At 31.7% G+C, this 23,134-nt stretch overlaps 2 protein-coding genes across 2 annotated transcripts; both read right to left on the bottom strand.

Annotated features, from left to right (window-relative positions):
• Window positions 1-680: 680 nt before the first annotated feature.
• LOC143062010 (VWFA and cache domain-containing protein 1-like) lies at window positions 681-8,392 on the bottom strand. The gene is made up of 8 exons (XM_076233865.1): window positions 8,230-8,392; window positions 7,728-7,838; window positions 5,826-5,924; window positions 5,021-5,123; window positions 4,585-4,680; window positions 3,363-3,497; window positions 1,748-1,851; window positions 681-804 (listed from the first exon to the last, which is right to left on the bottom strand). The coding sequence occupies exons 1-8, from the start codon at window positions 8,286-8,288 to the stop codon at window positions 681-683; spliced, it is 831 nt and encodes a 276-aa protein (XP_076089980.1). The 5' UTR covers window positions 8,289-8,392.
• A 575-nt stretch (window positions 8,393-8,967) lies between these two features.
• On the bottom strand, window positions 8,968-22,124 carry LOC143071731 (VWFA and cache domain-containing protein 1-like). Its single transcript, XM_076246288.1, has 6 exons — window positions 22,055-22,124; window positions 19,892-20,036; window positions 13,978-14,257; window positions 11,497-11,608; window positions 10,014-10,194; window positions 8,968-9,154 (listed from the first exon to the last, which is right to left on the bottom strand). Exons 1-6 carry the CDS (start codon window positions 22,097-22,099, stop codon window positions 8,991-8,993), a joined length of 927 nt encoding a protein of 308 aa, XP_076102403.1. The 5' UTR covers window positions 22,100-22,124; the 3' UTR covers window positions 8,968-8,990.
• Window positions 22,125-23,134: the final 1,010 nt, after the last annotated feature.

Below are 23,134 nucleotides of genomic sequence, written 5' to 3'. Positions count from 1 at the left end.
AAGTTCATGTTTCGCCTTTTGTTCTAATCCTTTTTAAGTTTTATCATTCCATAATTTTTTATCAAAACCTTTTGATTTTCAAATGTGTTTGGTTCTAGTACAAATGAAGAGAAATAACTTTTCAAAATGTCTATTTGATGCACTAAAATAGGTAACATCAATTTTATGACCACTACTGGATCAATACTTCTGCCAGTAAACGCCTAGATCCTGATGATATAATCAACTCAGTAGCCAGTACCACAGTAATGGACATACTGATATTGTATTGTTGAAATTAGTCACGTTTTTATTATTCCAAGTGGACATTTCTTGAAATTCGTTTTCAGAGTGCTTTCATTTAAATCTCGCCATTTTTATATTTTGAACCGTTTTCGACATATAAAAGGCCAAAGGCACTTGAAACTTTTTCAGTGAAACTTTTTTAGTAATGCCTCCCTTTTTGGCGGATTTTTACCATCCGAGGTTATTACCTACTGTTTAACTGTTACCTTACTGTTTCTAAAATATTGAATTGTTTGAAACGCTAAGACTTGTAAACCCAGAGACAAAAAACTGCCTGAACCGAACTTGGCACAATTATTATGACAATTTTCATGCTCTTAAATGTCAAATATTCGACATTATTTTTAAGGGGGAGCATCACACAAGATAACTATAGCGTTTTATGTGTCTAAATCTTACTGTTTTGTTGTTTTCTGATAACAAATTGGTGCATAGCATGCTTTAAGGTTATCAGTATCATCAGGCTTGTTTTTACCAGATGTATCTGGAATTCTAGCACTACATGGTGAACTGGCAGATCTTAAAATAGAAATGTAGAAGTTAGAGACAAAAATTATTGCTACTACTGAAAACAAGTCGTTGTTGTTCTATAAGCTTTTCTCCTTTAAAACACAATCATTTTAAAAGAAAAGCTTACTATGAACTCAAAGTGCATGAAATGTAACAAAGATATCTTTTATCAGATGAAACATGAGATCCTGTAAATACGTATTCAGTCGATTCAAAATATACCCACAAAAGTTCAGATACAGGTATGGCCCTCGGCATATTCATATATTTCGTTTGCTACAATTGATGGCGTAAATCTTGCTTTGACATAAATACTATAGATATAGGAAGATGTGGTGTGAGTGCCAATGAGACAACTCTCCATCCAAACAACAGTTTTAAAAAAGTAAACCATTATAGGTAAATGTACGGCCTTTAACACGGAGCCTTGGCTCACACCGAACAACAAGCTATAAAGGACCCCAAATTACTAGTGTAAAACTATTCAAACGGGAAAACCAACGGTCTAATCTATATAAAATAAAAAAAACGAGAAACGAGAACCACGTATAAATTACATAAACAATCGACAACTACTGTACATCAGATTCCTGACTTAGGACAGGTGCAAACATTTGCAGCGGGATAAAACGTTTTAATGGATCCAAACCTTCTCCTTTTTTTCTGAAAAAATAGCATAACATCACAACATAGACAAACACACTATAAAATATCAATTGGCAGGCGTAACTCAATACATAGAAAAGTATATAAGCCTTAATTGAGCTGAACATTGATTAATAAAATGCGAAAAGCACGCACAAAGTCTTCTTAATGTCTCATAAAATATAATTTATGTGCTGGAAAGAAGGTTTGCGAGTAAAGTATACTTATGAATTAAATCCGGAGATGGTGGTTTCTGTGCATGTATGTATCATAATATGTAACATAAATAAATGTAGTATAAACATACTCGGTGTTATATCTGTTTGCGCAAACGTCAAAGATAATTGGCATATGACACAAACATTGACAGGGACCTTGGCATTTAACGACATCAGGTGACTTTGATCCATCCTAAATTCACGAAATAGAAAAAAAGACTTTAAAATAAAAAATGGTACAAGTTTATCGTATTTTTATAATCAAACATCGAATTGTTAGACCTGCTGTTCTGCTGTAAATAGTCTCAGGAATTAAACAATATTTCAAAATGCTGTAATGGGAAGCTTAATATTTAGCACGTTTATATGCAGTTTCTTTCACAACATAGCTCTTGGATTCCTATAAGATTATATGTTAATGAATAAAATAGATGCAAGTGTTAATTCTATTTGCTCATAACCTACCATATGTCACCGATTTTGATAGCCAAATATTAGATTTAAGCACGGTTGCTGATGTGGCATGGTCAAAAATGAAAATTTTCACTCCCTTTTATGTCATAACTGATTCGGAACTAACGAATAGTCTCTGTTCTTCTGCAATCATCCAACTATCATTAACAACAGGTGTGTTAAATTTGTATGCTATATTTGCACTTTTATCAAATATAGCGTGTTTTTTTATTTTGAGGAACATAAGCACCTGAGATCACCCCTAGTTTTTGGTGGGGTTCTTGTTGATTATTCTTTAGTTTTCTATGTTGTGTCGTGTGAACTACTGTTTGCCTGTTTGTCCTTTTCATTTTTAGCCATGTTTATTGTCGATTTATGAGTCTAACTGTCCCTCTGGTATCTTTCGTCCATCTTTTACACGAAAATTAATATTTAAACACTGATAATTTTGAGGTTATGTTTGCGATTTCATTTCAAATAATGTGAATTGTTTGAGATGTACATTTAAAAACCAAAGATACAATAGCAAATAAAAATGTAAATGTTTTAAAGTCGTCATCGAAATGCAGGATAAAAGTCCATAAACATTCCTAATATATACAATATAAAATACATAGTAACCAGTGAAGTAGGGCAGCAATTTTAACCAGTTTCGCTTTTATTTCTAAAAAAAGATATAAGTTTTTACTTTTGTGCATATCTAGAGTTTTCAACGACGTTTTTTTGTATACTTTTGATAATAAGCATACTGGTCTTGCTCAGTGTGTCATTATGGAGGTTATTGGATATAATAAAATTGAGAATGGAAATGGATTAGTTACTTACAACGGCACGGTACTTATTGTACAATGTAATACATTTTTTTCATAATGATTTAGTAAGGTCTTCTGAAAAGTTATATTTCAAAATATAGATAAAACAATAGTCAATATCTCTACACCATATCAACAAATTAAATCGTAGCTGTGCAATTAGTTTACGAACAATTTGAAGGTACAACTAATTTGCAATATGCAGTCGTAACTCAAACAAGAAATAAAGAATGTATCTCCTTTCTGCATATTTTTAGTTCCTTGCCCGGATTTGGCTTAACCTTTTGTCCTTTTTGTTTTACTTGCTCTTCAATTTTATCACAAGTTTTAAAATTTCACATATTTTGTCCTCGAGCATCTCTTATGAGACATATATTTAATAATGCGCATCGGGAGCAGTAAAATTAATATCATCAAGTCTTTTTTTATCTGAACTTACACAAGAACATGTGCTTGATGGTTTCGCTTTGAATCTTATGATAAACAAGTTACTCTCAGCAATTGGTCTTATCTCAAATTTGTCATCCGTATCCTTAAAATCCAATCCACTTGAAAATCCTGATGGCATGGTCACCTTTGAATGATCAAGTAAAGCGTTTTCAGAAGAAAACAGAAAAGAGAAACCTTTCTGTAAAATCTTCTGATTGTAAAAATTATGTTAAAATAATTATAACTGGTAATATATTAAACAACAGTGATACAAAAAATGATTCATATGAATAAAACAATAAAAAATTGATTTATATGAATAAAACAATTAAAAATTGATTAATACGAATAAAACAGTTCTAGTGTTTTACAAATTTAGCAATAAAGTGCATAATAATAGAAGAAAATCTTATTTGATTTATTGTTAGCCCTTATTTGACACATCATATTTGATGCGATTTTGTAGTTTATGCTTAGATTAATTTCTGCCATTATCCGAGTTTTAAATACCGATGCTGATTGTATGTCCATACATCTGGAATGCTCATAAATGGTTTCTTTTTCACTCCTTTATTTATTTCAAACTTTATTATTCATTTCAGCTGATACAACCAATGTAAATTTAGCTTGATTCTTGAGGATACTAATCATATCTACTTTTGATAAGCAATACTTAAAAGACGGAGTGTCTTATACTTATAAGACACACTTTTCTTAAGGAAACTCTCGGCTATTTTTTATTCCCAAAAAAACAAAACACCTTTTTCAAGTTTTCCAATGATACTTTCAGTATTTTTGCCTTGGGTAATCTTTATTCAAGCAACATTTTTAACCTGTCAATGCATAAAAAAATAACAAAAATGTATTTAATTATAAAAAAAAACCCTGATGTTAATACTTCAAGAACCAAAAAAGGAAATTTTGAAATAGATAATGATTGACTAATAATTTTTGATAATAATTTTGATAATTTGAGAAACATATTAGCGTTATTTGAAACTAAACATATGAAACAATAATTATAATCGATGCAAATCTACCAAATTTTGCATTTTCTACTTTTTAAAACGAGGTGCATGTATCTGTGTTTGTTACTCGTAATTTTCGTTACAAAACTATAGACTAATACTGAAAAAATTGGCACATGTATATTTCGGTGTTGGTATTAGATAATATGATGTTGTCGAAATGCGCATCTGGTGCAGGAAAATTGGTACCGTTAATGTTAGTACCCTAAATGATCGAAGATTTATGTTCTCAGAGAAATCTTGGCATTCTTTGAAATTCAGCACCAATTTAATCTTCAATATTTCTGCGAAACCAGGCTCCTACAAAATAATGCGTCCGTTTAGGGGTTTGTTGTGTTAATGCTACGATGTAGCCATTTTAGATGATTAGAAGTTCAAGTAAAGAAGTGAAGGGCGGAAGAGATTTACATCATATTTTTATATCTAGAGATAAAATGATATTGAGATATCCGAAATGATGTTGAAATTATAAAGTACTCTGTAGATGATTGACATATTTATAATTTCCTCATATAAAACAATGAGAAATATAAAAGTGTTTATCTGAATAATTTACATATTAAGTTTCCCTAAAATAACGGGTTATCAAATAACACCAAGTTGCCTATGTACCTAACACATATGTTTATTTTAAAAATACCTCGACAGTAATATGTTTCGGTTCATGAAAGTCAGATTCATCTGTAGTGTCTTTAAGTCTAGGGTGCATCACAATAAACCCACTATTGTCCAAAATAATGCATCTGAAATGAAACATAGTATGAATCTTAAAATAAGAGTCAACAATCATTCATGAAACCATCGATCGACGATACGACCAGGCTTAAATAAGATTTACTGATAATCCCGGCTTTCTTTCCAAATTGAATAGCCACACAAGCACTACAAATTTTGTACTTTGCATCCCCTACTTTTTACTCAAGATATCTGATTGATATATAAGAAAAGCGCTTTTAAGTTACAGCTCATCAAACAAGTAAGGTGATGACCAAAAGTTGAGTCGTCCTGTTCTGTGTTTCGTAGAAAGTCAAAGGCTCTTACGCAACACTATATCACTGGAACGCTGCTCGTACAATATGAGAAATTCTGTTTGGGAGGACCTGTAAAAAGGGAATGCACATAATTTTTAAAACAACTGAACGGATAAAAATGAAATTAACCACTGTTTAAAAATTCATCGAAACATAGCTCTTATTATGATTATGGGTGTACTAAAAGCTAACCATTAAGGAAGGCAAGAAACGTAAGTTTTATTATTGAAATGAAACCATACATTCTGACTGTGTTAACATAATTTATCATTGATGTAGTTCTAATTATCATTATAAACTGCTATAAATCCATATTGTTTATGTTGATAGCAATACAATATTTCATTCGGTACACAGAGATTAGTGTATATCAATGTGTTATCAATGTTTTTCAAATGCATTATTATAGATTACCTGTTCCCGTCTTCGCAGGAAGGATATATCTTACTAATGAACCAATTGAAATACTGTAATGGAAAATCAGCAGCAACAGTTGCAGTTACTGCACTGGAACTAAAATATGTCAAAGCAATAAGAGTTAGCAAATGCAATTTACAGAATATTTACTTTTAAAGGATAATTGCAGTACTCGAACATGTCTGATTTATACATTCTACATAAAGTTTTATAAATGTCTTTTAATGCCTTATTCGAAGATTTCCAATTGTTAACCTTACTGTCCTTTTTGTGATTGGTGGTGGCGAAATATTTTTTCACGAGCACCGAATTAAAATTATCAGTCTAATAATTTAAAGTTTAAAACCTTTCACGATCACAATAAAAAGACTGAAAATGTTACAGATTATTGAAATTCGCTACTTTGATTGATTTGTCGGCTAAACTTTATAGTTGTTGTGTCAAACTTAATTCCATTGGCTACAAACATGGACCACCTACATACATGTAAAGTGTTTCATTGTCAAGATTATCTCATGTTCTGCTCATATATTGTAGCGATAAATTAACAGAACTTCCCATTTTTCGTTTCGAAACTATGCGTTAAAGCCGTTTTCTGGTGTTTTAGCCTAATACATCTACTAAACTGAGTGTCTTTTCTGACTACACATATTTAAACCTTAAAAGACTTTCGAAGATGGAAGAATGTACAGTAATACTCCAATTGACATTTTTGTAAGTTGAGAATGACCTTACATGATAGGATATTATTTAATGCCATGAAACACACTTCATTGAAATTTGGTACCGTCTGGGTTCTTTCCTCAAAAGGAATACCGTTCGAGATGTTTCAAATCTGCATCGTATTCAAAAGAGACACCAGTCAATATCAGTGCAATGTTTTGAAAGACATCATGAGAAACCCGATTTCTCTGTTAAACTTTGATTTAAGAAAACAATTTGTCGACATGAAATATTAATCACAAGACCTTTTCCTTTTATCTTTCTCATAAAATAATGGTTATAAAAGACTAAGGTTTCTACTCAAGGCATAGGTGGCTAAAATCATATTGGACACAATTTTGAGGATTGTTTTGCTTGAAATACTATACAACTTCGCTTTGATGTTTTTTACGGCTGTGTGAGACTATTAATACTTGACTTGCTCATACCCTCATTTTTTTTATACACAAATTGTTAAAAAAATAACATTAGATAGGCTTTCAATAAACTCATCAAAAGAGATGATTTAAGTTTCGCAACGGTGAACCTTTAATGTATTTGTAGCAAAATTCTAGCAGCACCCGCAAATTAATAATGTATCTCAAGTTGATACGATTCCTGACCTTTTGTCTCGAATGTGACCTAACTGATTAGACTTATCATCGGTTTTGTTTGTACATAAGCAGCAAGATGGTTATCACATGAATGAACTTATCCTTCAGGAACATCTGAGATCAACCCTGGTTTTTGTTGGGGTCTGCGTCGCTCTGTCTTTAGTTTTCTTTATTTTGTTTTGTAAACTGTTCTTTGTCTTTTGCTCCTTTTCGTTTTTTGCCATGGCGTTGTCAGTACATTTTCAACTTATTAGCTCGAATAATTCTGTGAAATCTTTTGCCAACTTTTTGGAATTTTGGATCCTCAATGCTCTTCAACTTTGTATTTGTTTGGTTTATAACTATTTTGATATGAGCGTCACTGATGGGTCTTATGTAGACGAAACGCGCGTCTGGCGTACGAAATTATAATCCTTATACCTTTAATAACTATTGACTCCCTTTTATAGCTAGAAAATTCATAAAACGGTGAATTTATATTGCAATGTTAAGCCTCATTCTTGCGAATGAGTTGTTTCCTTCTTTTATACAAAAGTTTTTTTTTATAATATTTTAGCCAAAAAAGCTAAATAAAACTAATTACTTAGCTTTATGTAGTGTATGTATAAATGTCAGAACTATACCGGATCCCCAGCCATCAACATACGGTGTTGTTAGATACATAGTATTTGGATGTCCTAAAGCCTGGCGCCACCTTAAATTGAAAATTTCTTTAATATCCATTGGTAAATAAACTGTCAAAAAATATTTTATACAACAGAAAGATGTAATTAAATGAACTATCCCGATGAAAAAAAGAAAACGGTACTCTATGAATTTCATGTTTCCGAAGAGCTTTTCTGAAACCTAACTAGTTGTATGTCCGATTTGAAAAAAAAATATATATAAATTTAGAATATGTGCGTTTTTAAAACAAAATAATCCAAAGGTGTAGAGTTGATAATATAGAAACTAAGCGATGATTTGAAATATTTGATAGATTTTCCGTGCGGTTACTGTTATACTTTTTATTCATAACCTTAGATTGAAGCTTAATAGAACTATTTCCGAATTAATTTTCGACATACAAAGTAAATCTTTCTCACCAAGGTCTTTTTTCATGGTCAAAGTTTTTATGCATCAGAATTCCCGGATAAGTTCTCATGATTCCTGATTTTGTACCAATGTACCGCCATGATACATAACTGACAGGATTTTGCTTCCAAAACTGTTCAGCTTTATAAGTAGCCCAGACAGATGAACGTACAGTTGACTATAAATATGGTTTTAGAAGAAGAACAATCAAAACATTTTTAATATAAAGTATGAAAAAGTAATCGTAAAGTAATAATGTTGAAAATAACTGTTGATACAGATTTCTTTCTTAAAATGCAAAATATATAATACGATAAAATCATAAAGATATAAAGACGGTTGAAACAAATAAAGATGCATTATGTTATGTATTATTTATAGAGTAAATGTGTCGGCTATTGTCGCATGCTTTTCTTATGATTAATTTTCCATTTCAAAGTAGTTCTATAATATAATATAAGAAATTACTTCATATCATTAACCATCCGAACATTGTCCACCGTTTTATACTTATATCAATCATTTTGAAAAAGTCTTACAATTCAGTATATCATCTATTTTTATATTTAGACTTTACAAAGTTTATTTTGATGTCTGGACAAAAATTAAATCTTATAGCGGTTTAGTGTCATGACTTGATTTGCTCAGTCAAAATATGTCTTGGTGCGTGATATACATATGCTCTGATATTTTCATATTTGTGACGTCTGATTTCTTGAGATAGTGTCTAATATGTGCTACGACCCTTTTTTTCTTACTGATATTTTAATTATCATTCACATATATTCCATATATATCTGACCTTAAACCCTGGATTACTCCCCGTTGATGTGATAAAGTTTGTATATTTGCTGACATCCTCGGCTGTTTCATCGCTGTCTATGAATTGAAATGGATTTTGGAAAGCAGATTGCGTGAACTTGACAGAACTGTGATCTGAACAGTAAAATTGAAAGATAATCGAAGCGTTTATGGAATCAATCAAACTTTAAATAGCAATTGCAGGCTTAATGATCTTTTGCAGAAACGTGCAACATAGTGTTACATTGTATTACAAAGCTAATCGAAGATCAGGAAACTTGCTGCGAATGTTGGAGATTTATTGTCTTATTTAAATTATATAGCACCAGGTCGACATCACTGTTGGTGGATTGTTAGTCCCTAGGGTTTCATGAGCTCAGTAATCGATACTTTATAATTTATAACATACTGTTCAAAATATGTGTCAAATAAACATGTTTTTTTAAAAAGAAACTAAGGTTCCAGCTCACTCATTTGACCAAATATGCATTTGCCTATTTTATTTCTTTTTCTTTACATCATGTTTTTCCAACCGTTTCTATATCTTTTATGCATCTATGATAGCGTCGATGATTTGGTTTGATCATTGCATGCACAGGTACTTTTAAAACTAGATCGAGGAATACCGGTATTATTATTGACCTTTTATGTCTACGTTTTAATATTTAAAAATTTAAAAAGTGCTAATACGAAAAACGTAACTTACGTATGTTGAATTTTGAAACATAAATATTTTATCTCATCTAACTTTTGTCTTGTAAAGTTTCAATTGCTATGTAACAACATTCTAGCAGTATCTACGCATTTGGGTATAAAAAATAACCCAACGAGAATATACTGCAAAATGTGTTATTCTTCGCTTGAATTTAATTGTCTGAGAGAGTTATTTGCTACACCAAGCATTAAATATATATTTCATAAATCTGTCTTCATAAATATAACTATACCTTGTCTTGTTTAGATTCGAATGCCGCTTTGACTATATGTTACTTACCCAATGTAGCTCGTCTTCTATAGAATTTACAATTTTGAAAGTCATCCTTCAAAAGACTGCGATCATGGAACATAAACATATTTTTTATATCTGTGCTGCTGGGCTGAAACTGTTTTTCATCGATTTCAGAGTAAGATTCGTCCACAAGTACAATACACAAAGAAAAGTTACTCCGAGGAACCTGTAAAAATATCAATTCAAATTATCTCCCCTCTTTTATATCATATTTCATAAATGACAAGATAGCCTATATATTTTTTTCATTTTTCACGAAACGTGATTCTGAAACATTCTTCTTCAAGTTTTAAGACAAATTTTGGCAAGAAGAAAGACAAAAAGGGTGAGCATTAAAGAGGATTAAACGTTAAGGGGCCGAAACAGATAAGGCTTTTTTTACGGTTATGTAACTCAAGGATAAGTAAAAAAACGTATAATTTAGAATACGAATGTTTAACCAATATTATTTGAATCATTCCAACATTAAAACTCATTTTCTTCGAAAAATCTAATCTACTAGTTAACAATAAAAAATAGGATTCATTGTACTAGGCAATGTGTTTTCCCACATACAATGGAATTAGATACATTGTACCAAGGTAAACAATTGCCAAACAGGTCTAACCGAGGAATATTTTCTTATCATTGATTTACGACTTATAAACGAATTTGTTTTGCTGTTTTTGTTATTTCAAAAATCATATTTTCACAAAACATTTCCCAAAACGATATGAGAACTTTTTTTCTCACTTTACAAATCGGTCAGATTCTTTTAATCAAATGTATTTGTCTTGCTAATCAATGCTTTTCATTGGATAACAGATTATTCTTATTTATCATATTCTATGATAAATTACAGTTCAAACTTGTGTATCGTTACTTTTGCTGACTAGAATAGTTAATTTTGATACGAAAATAAGATGTGAAGTACACGTCAATTAGAATTATTATAAATTTGACCAAGCTCTATTTCGTCCAGAGTCTTTAAGAAGTTGTTATACACCGGTATTTTTAATATTTTAAAAAATATACTGTTTAAAACGTTGCTTGCATTTAACTTCGTGCTTTATATGGCTCTTATATTGTTTTTTTTTTCATTCGAGAGTCTTTTATAGACGAGACGCTTGTCTGGTGTAAATATAAAATTTTAATCCTGGTATCTATGATGAGTTTATCAACTTAATATGATATCTTAGTAAACTATAAGGGTTTGCATTTAGAAGTAATATATCATTATAATAATAATGTTATAATTTGCTCGACCATATGCGAATTTCATAAAAATTTGGTTTTTCAAATTTTAACCTCGGGCCTATATGGGAGTCTTGGGGGCGATACCAGGGCTAATACGAAAATGGTCATGTTATAAGCCAATATTATTGCACATGTCATTTCCGATCATTTATTCAATATAAGCAACTTAGTGTGCATTTTCATATTTTTACAGTATCTTACTTTTTAATATAGAAAATTTATCTTTACTTACTGGACCCCAGAAAAAATTGGCATTTAGAACAACATCCTTACTGCCGTCATTAATAAGCTTGCCACGCGGCTTTGTGAACACCTTGGTAAAGTTTTTAAATCCAGAACCACCACTGAAATGATAGAACTATTCCATGATTATATACTAAATAATTAAAGGTTATCCGTTCAACAGTTTATTAGAATAAAACAAAACTGTATACATATTCAAAGTTACCCAATGACATTCTCTTACTTTTTCTAGTGGATTGATAGTTTTACCTGGTCCTTTTTTGGTCAGAATTAAAAAATATAGATTTCTAAACGACAAAACCTGTAAAATATTTGATCTTTATTCACCAGTTAACTAATTTTAATTCTTAAATGTGTATTATCTATCAAAGTTGCCTTTGTCTTGCAATCATATTCTGCATTGTATCAAACTATTTTAGCTGTGTTTATTTGGTTTGTGGTTTTTTGACCGTATACGTATACTCGTACGGTCGGACCGTATCAATACGCTCGTCCGGTCTAGAACGGGTTAGACCATATATGTATTTGGAGCATATGGATGAATTCGGAAAAAAACATTCATACAGTTGCACATATTAATAATATTACAGTTAGATGCATAAATTGTAAACATTCAATCAAATGTAATTTAAAATTTATGTTATTATTAATCTGAGTCCTATTTTAGCACTCTTGCCCATGTTGAAACTTGCTGTGATAAGGAACGTCAGATTTTTTACATTTATATGTTTAGTTCATGCATGTTTTTGTTATACTATTGTTTTAGGAAACGGGAGAAGGTTTGATATTATTAAAACGTTAAATCCCGTGGCAAATGTTTGAACCTGTCCTAAGTCCTAAAACTGACGAGGAAAGGTAACACACGGCCACTGAAAGCTTTATTTTGATGCTCAGGTGGTCGTATGGTCTAGCAAGAGGGCTACAGTGCAGGCGATTAGGTGTCACGATATCTCAGTAGTATGGGTTCGAATCCCAGCGAGGGAAGAACAAAAAATTTTGCGAAAGCAAATTAACAGATCTAACATTGTTGGGTTGATGTTTAGACGAGTTGTATATTCATAATGTGCACAGCCATGTATCACCATCATTGCTGGTGATCCGATGGATAAATCTGTTGTAGAGTTGTCACTGACTCAGACGTACTTATAAAATAAATATAATTATTTTCTGTGATTGTATATTGCATTAATTTGTAGGATCCTTTACTATAGATAATTGAGCTGATCTGTAACAATAACATCTTCATGCCTTATATATCATAGTACGACGCTAGATTAAAACTGACGAGGAAAGGTAACACACGGCCACTGAAAGCTTTATTTTGAAGCCCAGGTGGTCGTGTGGTCTAGTGGGACGGCTACAGTGCAGGCGATTAGGTGTCACGATATCTCGGTAGCATGGGTTCGAATCCCGGCGAGGGAAGAACAAAATATTTGCGAAAGCAAATTTACAGATCTAACATTGTTGGGATGATGTTTACACGAGTTATATATATATATATATATATAATATATATATATGACCGTTGGTTTTCCTGTTTGAATGGTTTTACACTAGTAATTTTCTGGCCCTTTATAGCTTGTTGTTCGGTGTGAACCAAGGCTCTGTGTTGAAGGCCGTACCTTTACTTATAATGGTTAAATTGTATAAATTGTTATTTGGATGGAAAGTTATCTCATTAGCACTCATACCACACTTTCCTATATCTATGTTCCTTTGCATTTGAATTTCTTGTCAGTAAGGAAAAAACTTGCAGCAGTCGACGCAATGAACATCCTTCTGTTTTCCAATTTGCAGTTTCAATTTTGCGCGTCAAAAGTTCTATATCATCCATATCATTACAAGAATTTAATATGCTAAGTTAACATGTCAGTTTGTACACATTTTCATCTTACCCGATTGTATCATTAATCGGGGAAGATCATATCAAGCCTACTTTTCAAATCTTTGCATTTGTTTTCGACACATTTGTATTATATTTTCTCATTGTGATTTCAGCAGATTATTTTTTTACAATTTCTGTCCAGCATCTTTGACAGTTTTTGTAATAAAGTTCATTGTTATTCTAAAACATGTTCATCCTTAATTATGAATACATTTTCCAAAAATTCAATTTCAGTAAGTACAATTATATTTCATGTATGAGTGATATGCCATATACAGGAGATCAACAGATTAAATTACCGTGATATTTTTTAAAATAGTTAAAACATTAAGTTTTCATTTTATTTACGTCTGAACTCATTACATTAATTCTAGATTTTAGATACATCGATCTGTATTCAACTATAAAACCAGGTTTAATCCACCGTTGTCTACATAAGAAAATGCCTGTACCAAGTCAGGAATATGACAGTTGTTATCCATTTGTTTGGTGTGTTTGAGCTTTTGATTTTGTCGTTTGATTAAGGACTTTCCGTTTTAAAGTTCTCCTTGGAGTTCGGTATTTTTGTTATTTCACTTTTCATACCTCTTCATTGATTCAATAACGTTATGCGCTGCCGGTGCACGTTCAAGAACTTTTATATCAACTAATACAGGATCTTCGTTATAATTGACAAACGCGGCATTTGGCAACAGTGGATGCATTACGACTCTCCCAGTTCCATCTATCATAAATCCGTAGGAATATTCTTCTTCAGAGAAGTACTCTATTTCAGACAGTAGTTCACTAATTTTCACATCAGTACACATAACTCCGTGAAACCCTGCGGCAACTTTAACTGTGCGACAGAGAGATGTAATCAATCCTGTAATTATTATAAAATAGAATAAAGATTATATTAGCATGTTATTTTGACATGTCTTCATAATATAAAATTTAACCTATTTGGGAACAACATGTTGTCATTTTAATGCTATATTCAACATTGCAATTAAAGCAAAAGGTTAGACATGCCACAAAATCAGGTTTAACCCACCATTTTTTCTTAAAATGTCCTGTACCAAGTCAGAAAAATGGCCGTTGTTATATTATAGTTTGTTAATGTGTGTGCTAAATTTTAATATTGTGTTTCTTTTGTGTCGTAGTTCTCCACTTATATTTGATGCGCTTCCCTCAGTTTTAGTGGTATACTACTGTTGCCTTTATTTCGTATAGTTTAAAACTCTACGAATGTATTCCTTTTCGTGATTATAAGAGCTTATACTTAAGAGAAGTTGGTATGCTTGACCAAGTTTTACCAATATCGATACCATAATTATATATAAATATACTAAATAGATAAATGATTTGGAAAATACGTTGAAGGTATAAAAAGTCAAGAGAATTCTGAATGCAATTAGGTTATATTCGGGCACTCTGGTTCTAAACCTTGGTTCCATCTGTTTTTTTTGGTTCTGAACCTTGGTTCTCTGGTTCGAAACCATGGTAACTGGTTCAACATCCGGGTTGTTTGGTTATAGCAACCCAACTTCTTGGTTCCATCTGGGTTCTATTCTAGATCATTCTTATGTTCCCGTTGAACTTGGAGAAGATAACCGCAAGTATCCGAATAAAAAGATAAAGTAGGTCAAAGACGCTAAAATTGTTTTATAACATTAAACATTTCAGCATCGGCGTTAAAGGAAGCTGTAAGGTATTTATCTTCTCTTTTAATTATTTTCATTAGGCAACTATATAAATAAATAAAGCATCGTAAAGATTTTAAAAATAAACCGAAATATACAGTATATCGAACATCCTTTTATTTAATTCAGTCGTTCTGTTTTCATTTATTTTTCTTTACTCATCCCTTATTTCGGTTAATATTTCTAGAAGTTTTAAAACGACATGTCGTTCAATTGGCCGAAGATATGTGCATCTAGCCACTTGACCAGTTAACGACTTGCATATATACTTGAATGATAGTATATTTGTCTTCAAGTTCGACTGAATTGTATTTAATTGTCTTTATAATAATGCTAGATTTGATAGAAATACAATTGAAGTATATGTAACAAATCGTTTTGTTAAAAAAAATGTTAAAAGACATATAAAAAGAAAGAGATGATCAATTTAAGTTTGTAAGCTTTAAAATTAGTTGACAAATAAGTTATAAAATATTACAACAATAAATTTGTCAAATTTGAGACTCCTTCTGAAGGGAATGCATATAATCATTCGCCCCCCCCCCAAAAAAAAAGAAATAAAAATTAAGATTAAATATTTTTATAATAAAATTGTGTGTATGTGTGTTAATGACAGTGCTAAGGGGATGAGTATTACCAGCACAATAGTCAGAACTTCTGTGTTGGTGCCATAGTGGAGAGGCATAAGGTGTTACCCTAGTCCGTCCTTCCCGAACATCCCAAAAAAGAGTTCCGTTCTTCTAACTTTAGTTTGCCTCAACCAATATTGGGAAATACTACAAAACTTATACACAATATAAAAAAGAAAATGTGGCATGAGTGTCAATGAGAACTCTCCACAAGAGACCAAATGACTCAGAAATTAACAACTATATGTCACCATACGACCTTCAAAAATGAGCAAAGTCCATACACAATAGTCAGCTATAAAAGGCTACGAAATGACAATGCAAAACAATTCAAACGAGAGAACTAACGGCCTAATTTATGTACAAAAAAAACAAATATGTTACACATAAACAAACTAAAATCACTGAATTACAGGCTCCTGACTTGGGACAGGCACATACATACAGAATAAGGCGGGGTTAAATTTGTTAACGGGATCCCCACCCTTTGCCTAATATGGCTTGAGTGCCAATGGGAAATCTCCACAAGAGATCAGATGACACAGGAATTAACAACTATAGGTCACAGTACGGTCTTCAATAATGAGCAAAGGTCATACCTCATAGTCACTTATAAAAGGCACTGAAATGACAATGTAAAACAATTCAAACGAGAATAGAAACGGACAAATTTATGAACAAAAAATGAACGAAAAACAAATATGTAACACATAAACAAACGACAAACACTGAATTACAGGTTCCTGACATGCGACAGGCACATACATACCGAAAAAGGTGGAATCCCCACCATCCCCCTAACCTGGGACAATGCTTATTACCACACAACACAAAATAAAATTTTAAATTTGGTAGCGTCACTTTTACCGTTTATGAGAATTCGTGTCTATAAGATTTGTGTCAAAATGTCTTATTTTGGTTGCTAAGGACTGTAAACAATAAAAATAACATGTATTGTAATTCTTAAACACTTAATTTCCTCAGAAGTTGATTTAGAATCTAAATATCAATAGATTTGTGGCATGAAAAGTCTTAAATTATACAATTCTGAGCTTGGTAAGTATGCCTTACTTCTGAGGAAATTAAGTGTTTAAGAATTACAATACATGTTATTTTTATTGTTTACAGTCCTTAGCAACCAAAATTAGACATTTTGACACAAATCTTATATTTGTACTCTATCGGCTTAACTCTTGCTTCTCATTGATTGGGGTGCATGTAGTAGCCTAAGTACTGAACGCGTTGGTTTTTTTCTTGCGAATATATCAAATTATTGTTTTAATCAAGATTTCATGTTACATTTTGGCAAATTTTAAATGTATAGTTAAATCAGAAGTAAGAAAGTGATTCCCTATCACCAAGTGTTAATCAAGTCTTTGGTATGCAATAAGCATAAAGATTAACATTTTTATGCTTGAAATTGCTTAATTTTGTACTATTTTGCATCATCAGAGATCTTATTAAGATTTTCAACATTAAAAAACTGACAAAAGAGGTATAGTTTTTAAGATTTTGCTAAAAATTGAGGTAGAGACAAGATTTTACACTATGACTTGGCAATTTCTTTAAAATCAGTTTTTGTCGCGTTTCAGTGTCAACTGCTAACCTTCATAAAATATTCATTACTCAACCAATTTTCAAAAATAAAAGGCCATTTTGCTCGATTTAGCTAGCAGAACACAGAAAATAAGTTAAAAGGGAGAATTGGAAAAAAATATTTACTATTAAGGTAGCAATACACAGTTAGGAGTTTAGTTTCGCATTTTGGCCCCTGTGGATTTTTCAAATAGGAAAGTTATTGTGTAATAAAATTCATTTTTAGACAGCTGAGTGCTAATTTAGCATTCAAAGATGGTTTATAAGAGCATCAAGATTATTTTTTGCATGTTTTATGGGCTGTTTTCTGTTTGACAATCCGTATTTTCATAGCTAGACCGGCCATCCGTCCAGAAATTATTTTTTTTATTTTACCATTTTATATACTGGATATAAAATCTATGGAAGATTCTGATTACATACATATGCCCATACATGACACAAACAGTAATCTTGATATTGCAAGAAAGCAATGAAAAGGGGATGGTAAAATTTATAAGGGCAAATTTTAATATTTTTTCCTAACTGTTTATTGCTACCGTAGACTTCAATTCCCGTTTTCACGACACAATAATTTGACTTTCACGTTTAAGGCTTACAAAAAGTCAACAATCCCGCGTCACGCTTAGACCTAAATGAGACCCACCCAAATTTTTCACGGAAATTAAAGGATTCAGTTTTCATTTGAACCTAACATTCTTAAAAATTGAGAACGAAAATATGGAATGTGTAAAAGAGACAGTAAAATGACAAAAGAGCAGAAAGCAGTCGAAAGTCCCCAAATGGGTCTTCAACAAAGCGTGAAAATCCCTCGACCGGAGGCGGGCTTTAGATGGCCCCTAAACAAAGTGTGTACTAGTTCAAACTCCAAAACATAAAACTGAACTTACAATTAAAAACATACAAGATCAACAAAAACAGAGACTCCTGACTTGTTGTCAAGGTAATCATACCAAGAGACACACGAGACACACCCAATATGCAGAGGTAAAGAGTCAAAAAGTCATAGTCTGGTCAAGAGTTCCTTATCAAAAAAACACAAAGCAGATTTTGAGGAAAGCGTAGTCGTGCTACACAAAACTAACAAATATATCTTTATATCTAAAATAGATATAATAAGATGTGGTATGAGTGCCAATCGACAATTCCTCATTTAATTCAAACAAAATATACAAGTTGTACATTGAGGCCAAAGGTCAAGCTCACATGAAGTTTCTATTGCCACTAGACTCACCAACTTACAATACATCTACATGCCATATATTCAGAAGCAAGGTCAATTGAAAATTATATTTTGAGGTCAAGGTCATATACACACTGTATCCTGATGACACACCCAACGTGCATAGGTCAGGAGTCAAAAATTCATATTCTGGTCAATAGTTCCATGTCAAAAATATACACAGCAGTCATGCACGAAAGTTTATCATGGTACACGTAACAATGTCTTATGTCATGATGCACTACACCTGCCAAATACAGAAAACCTAGGTCAGAGACAGAAACACAAGACATATAACAAAACTCAATGGAACGGTACCTGTATTACAGGTCACTAGAAATTGCCTTCAAAATAGAACATAAATTCTCGCAACACTGCAAAATTAAAACCGTCTTTCACAAAAGTTTAACAGGATTCTTTGCAACGATTATCTTACCACTATCAATTGAGAATCGAATCGTGCAGTTTATGTCAATAAAGCAAAACGGTAAGCACTAAAAACTAGGGTTTACCATTAATTTCAAAGCTAACCATGTGATAGTTCTATGGTAAACGGATGGAACACATGATACAGTCATGAAATTTAATATTTGCAATAGTACAACCAGAACAATACAAGACAGAGTTGTAAACAAATGAAAGTAATGATAACGAATTTTAAATAACAATGCACAAATAAGGAAACAGTTTTCATTCAATTTATTCATTTAAAATGTTCGCTCGCGTTAAGCAATGGAAATTAACACTGTATATTTATATGTCCTGTTCCAATTCAGGAATATAAAATAGTTCGTTTCTATGTAAATTGGCGTTTGTTTTTGTTGTACTTCAGTGTTCCTATTGTTCCTTTGTTTTCCTATTATTGATGATGTGTTTCCATCGGTTTTAGTTTTTAACCCGGATATTTGTTTTTCTATCAATCGATGTATGACTATTGAACACCGGTATACTATTGTTGCCTTCATTTACATTGAATTTCAAAAAGGCATTTTTTTTTAAATTAGTTATCATGGTTATTGCTATAAAAATAAAGGCCACAGTCTTACCAAAAACGATTGTGCTACCAGATGTCTTATAAGAATATGAATGGGAGTACAAGCATTAGCGACAACAATTTTATTACACTAGATGATGTGCATTCAAACCATGCATGTCGCTTCAGTGATTCTCTAATATTTTGAAGCAATAAAGCCTTGACTTATAAACTTGATATAATAAACCAGAAATATTTACAGTAAATACTTATTTTCCTCAGCTGTCATAGAAAAGTTGTTCTGTTTGTCTTCTTTCTTCAATTATTCACTTATAAAAGAGCATGTTAAAATTCAAAAAGAATATAATGTTAATAACTTTAAACTCTCCCGTACCTATTCCAGAATATGGATCAACGTATGGTGATGTAAAGGTTGACTGGTCGGATTGACTTTTGGCAGAGAGATGTTCATAAAACGTGGCTAACTTGACAGAAAGTAACTTCTGTGTGGATAGAGGAAAGTGCTCGAAATGTCCTATCTGAAAATAAATGTTCGATTGAATGTACACGCAATATAAATTTTTATTTGTGTAATAGTTCATACAACATACGTTTGCTATCAACTTACATTTAGCAGTTCCTAGAATGAAGGTTTGAGAAAACAGATACAGGATGCAAAAACTACAAAAATGTTTAAAAAAAAAAAACCAACCAACATACATGTATGTACAAAATTAAGGGATGTGGTATTCTTTCCACTTTTCTCGTACCATCTGCGAGGGTCCAAAAAGTTAATTCACAAAAAAACTGAACTCAGAGGAAAATCAAATCGGAAAGTCCATAATCACATGGCAAAATCAAATGACAAAACACATAGAAAACGAATGGACAAGAACTGTCATATTCCTGACTTGGTACAGACATTTTCAAATGTAGAAAATGGTGGATTAAGCCTGGTTTTATAGCGCTAAACCTCTCACTTTTTTGACAGTCTCATCAAATTTCGTTATATTTACAATGATGCGTGAACTAAACAGATATAATAAATAAAATAGTCAAAATATGGGTACAGCAGTCATCATCGTTTAACAATTTTAAAGGGAACAATTTAACAGAACACAAAAACATCTATCTACAAACACATTCATTGATTCGCGTGTCTGATGTCAGAAAATTTTATACGTCACATATTTTTGTTGTTCAATCTTTATACAAACAATTTTAAAATTTCACATGGACAATGTTAGCATACAGGATTAAAAAATCAAAAGGATGTAAGAATTAATGTCAGAAATAGACCGAGATTTAAAATAGTCCAAAAGTTCTATAGAATTTATAAGAATCCACAAATAGTTTATTCAACTATGTATAGCTACGCGATTGAATAATTTTGATGTTTGTGGTTCAACGTATTTTTTAATTCATAATAGAAATAAATCATAATGAAATATTATAGAACAATAATTTACTGACGGGATCTTTTAAAATACAGAGTAACGTTATAAGTACCAAAGAAACACAAAAAATGAATATACAAAACACACCAGCAAAAAATGAACGATAATACAAACACAAATGACTTTTATATAAGTAACTATAAGATATTGTACGGTTTTTGGAAAAAAACCAACACCGAATCTATGAATACAACTAAAAAAGGCTCCAGCACGACAAAATAACAAAAATGACAAAATCACCGGTGAGGTTTAAGACAAAACAGTTAACAAAAAAACAAATATAACAGACAACAGCAAATGACAATAACAGCATGGTAGGCTCGTGGCGTAATACATGTTGTACATTAAACTTGCTTGTGACCTTTCAACTCTCCCTTAACTTTAAAGTTTTGTCCTAGCACCGACATACCACCTAACCGTAAACTCAGTTGGGTTTTCTCATCACATCTGCACCAAGCACAAAATATCTAAATATATCACATAAAAACGATTGACTCAGAGTACCCACAGTTACTAAAAGCTAGTCAAAATCATCTAATTGATATATCTTGTTTTCCCATAGCACATCAATGTTAAGTATCAATTAGTATAGATAAAGTCAACAGTAGTATACCGACGTTCGAAATTCATAAATCGATTGAGAAAAACAAATCCGGGTTACAAACTAAAACTAAAACTGAACTAACACATCAAATATAAGACGAGAACAACGACACAACAGAAACACTAAAATGTAACAAACAGAAAAACGAACTATAAGATAACATATTTATTTTCGATTTATTTTGTTTGAATTGATGCTTTATAATATCGCTCTTATTCCGTTATTAACTCAAATGTTAAGTTTAAACATATTTATTTATAGTGAAATGGGAAACGAAGTTTTGCAACCTATATTAATCCCTTTCCACTTTGCGGGTGGGAGTGCTGCCTTGAAGCGGCATTAGTCTGGTTTTTTTCGAAATCTACAAGGGTGTCTTTAACGTGCAAGAGATATGGCTCTCTCTTAACACGGGTAAGTCATTTATCATCCCCTTCCGACGGACTATCATCGTTTCCTCAAGACCATATTCGCAAATTCAAATGTTATTAAAACATACTTGTTTAGGTCCATAGGACGGATCATGTAAGGTCTGATTTGCCATATTTTGTAACTGACTTTTGGCTTGTTCATCTGAAATAGAGATATTCAAATGTAGCAATTTGTTAAACATTACAATCATGAAATGACTTCATATACAGGAGTGTGCTCCTTACGCAGAAACTGCTCCAACAAAGTTATGAGGAGGACAGATTAAAATTGACACTCCGTAAATTTTATGGACACCATCACGAATTGGTTGATCCATATAATGTCTCTTTAACCAAACTAGCTAAGGACATTTTTACCACATGGTAGATTGTGGTTTGTCATTATGTCGTCTAATCTTTTAATTACCAAACGTGACTTATTCCCGATTGTGACCGTTTTGCTGAATTTGAATTCGCATTACTATAAGACGTGTTTCTGTACTTGTTTATCCCAAATTCATGTATTTAGTTTACATGTTTAATGTTATATTTGTAATTCTCATCAGATTTTGTCAAATGTGTTGACGTCTTCTTATTATATATTTAGGTATGACGTATAGAAAAATTAACCACCTCCTCTTTATTAATTATATTAAATTTTGTACGATTATTTACGTTTGAAGTTGGATTCATAACAAACTGGACATATATATATTACAGTTAATTGCTATTAATAAGTATTGCAATATGCATTTTGTTTAAATGAATTATCAGTATTTAGTTCTAAATCAATCCTAATTCTATCTCATTTTTGAATGATAGTTTTTCATATGTGACGTCATGCTGTTTCTAAATTTCATAAATTCAAATGTGGCATAACGTTTCTGCCTTTTCGCCATCGTATGTGACGTCACAATTTTTTTAATTACGTTGACGCTTACTGATTCGGATGTGTGTCTATTTTGTGATAAACTTGGGTTTAGTTTTCTGTTATTAGTTAATATTTCAGTTTCATTATGTATTTCTCTTTCATATTCATTTGTTAACATTTACTGTTTGCAATAGCATTAAGTATTCTATATAATAAGGATGTTCTTATCCCGTGCATAAAAACAATGCCGTATTTGTCAAAACCTTTTCAACTTTTAATCTTCAGTGCTGTACAACTT

This window comes from Mytilus galloprovincialis, chromosome 1 (assembly GCF_965363235.1).
Source record: "Mytilus galloprovincialis chromosome 1, xbMytGall1.hap1.1, whole genome shotgun sequence".
In the NCBI taxonomy this organism is placed as follows: Eukaryota; Metazoa; Mollusca; class Bivalvia; order Mytilida; family Mytilidae; genus Mytilus; species Mytilus galloprovincialis.
Note: the sequence above shows the minus strand (reverse complement) of the source record. Positions and strands in the feature narration are given on the sequence as shown.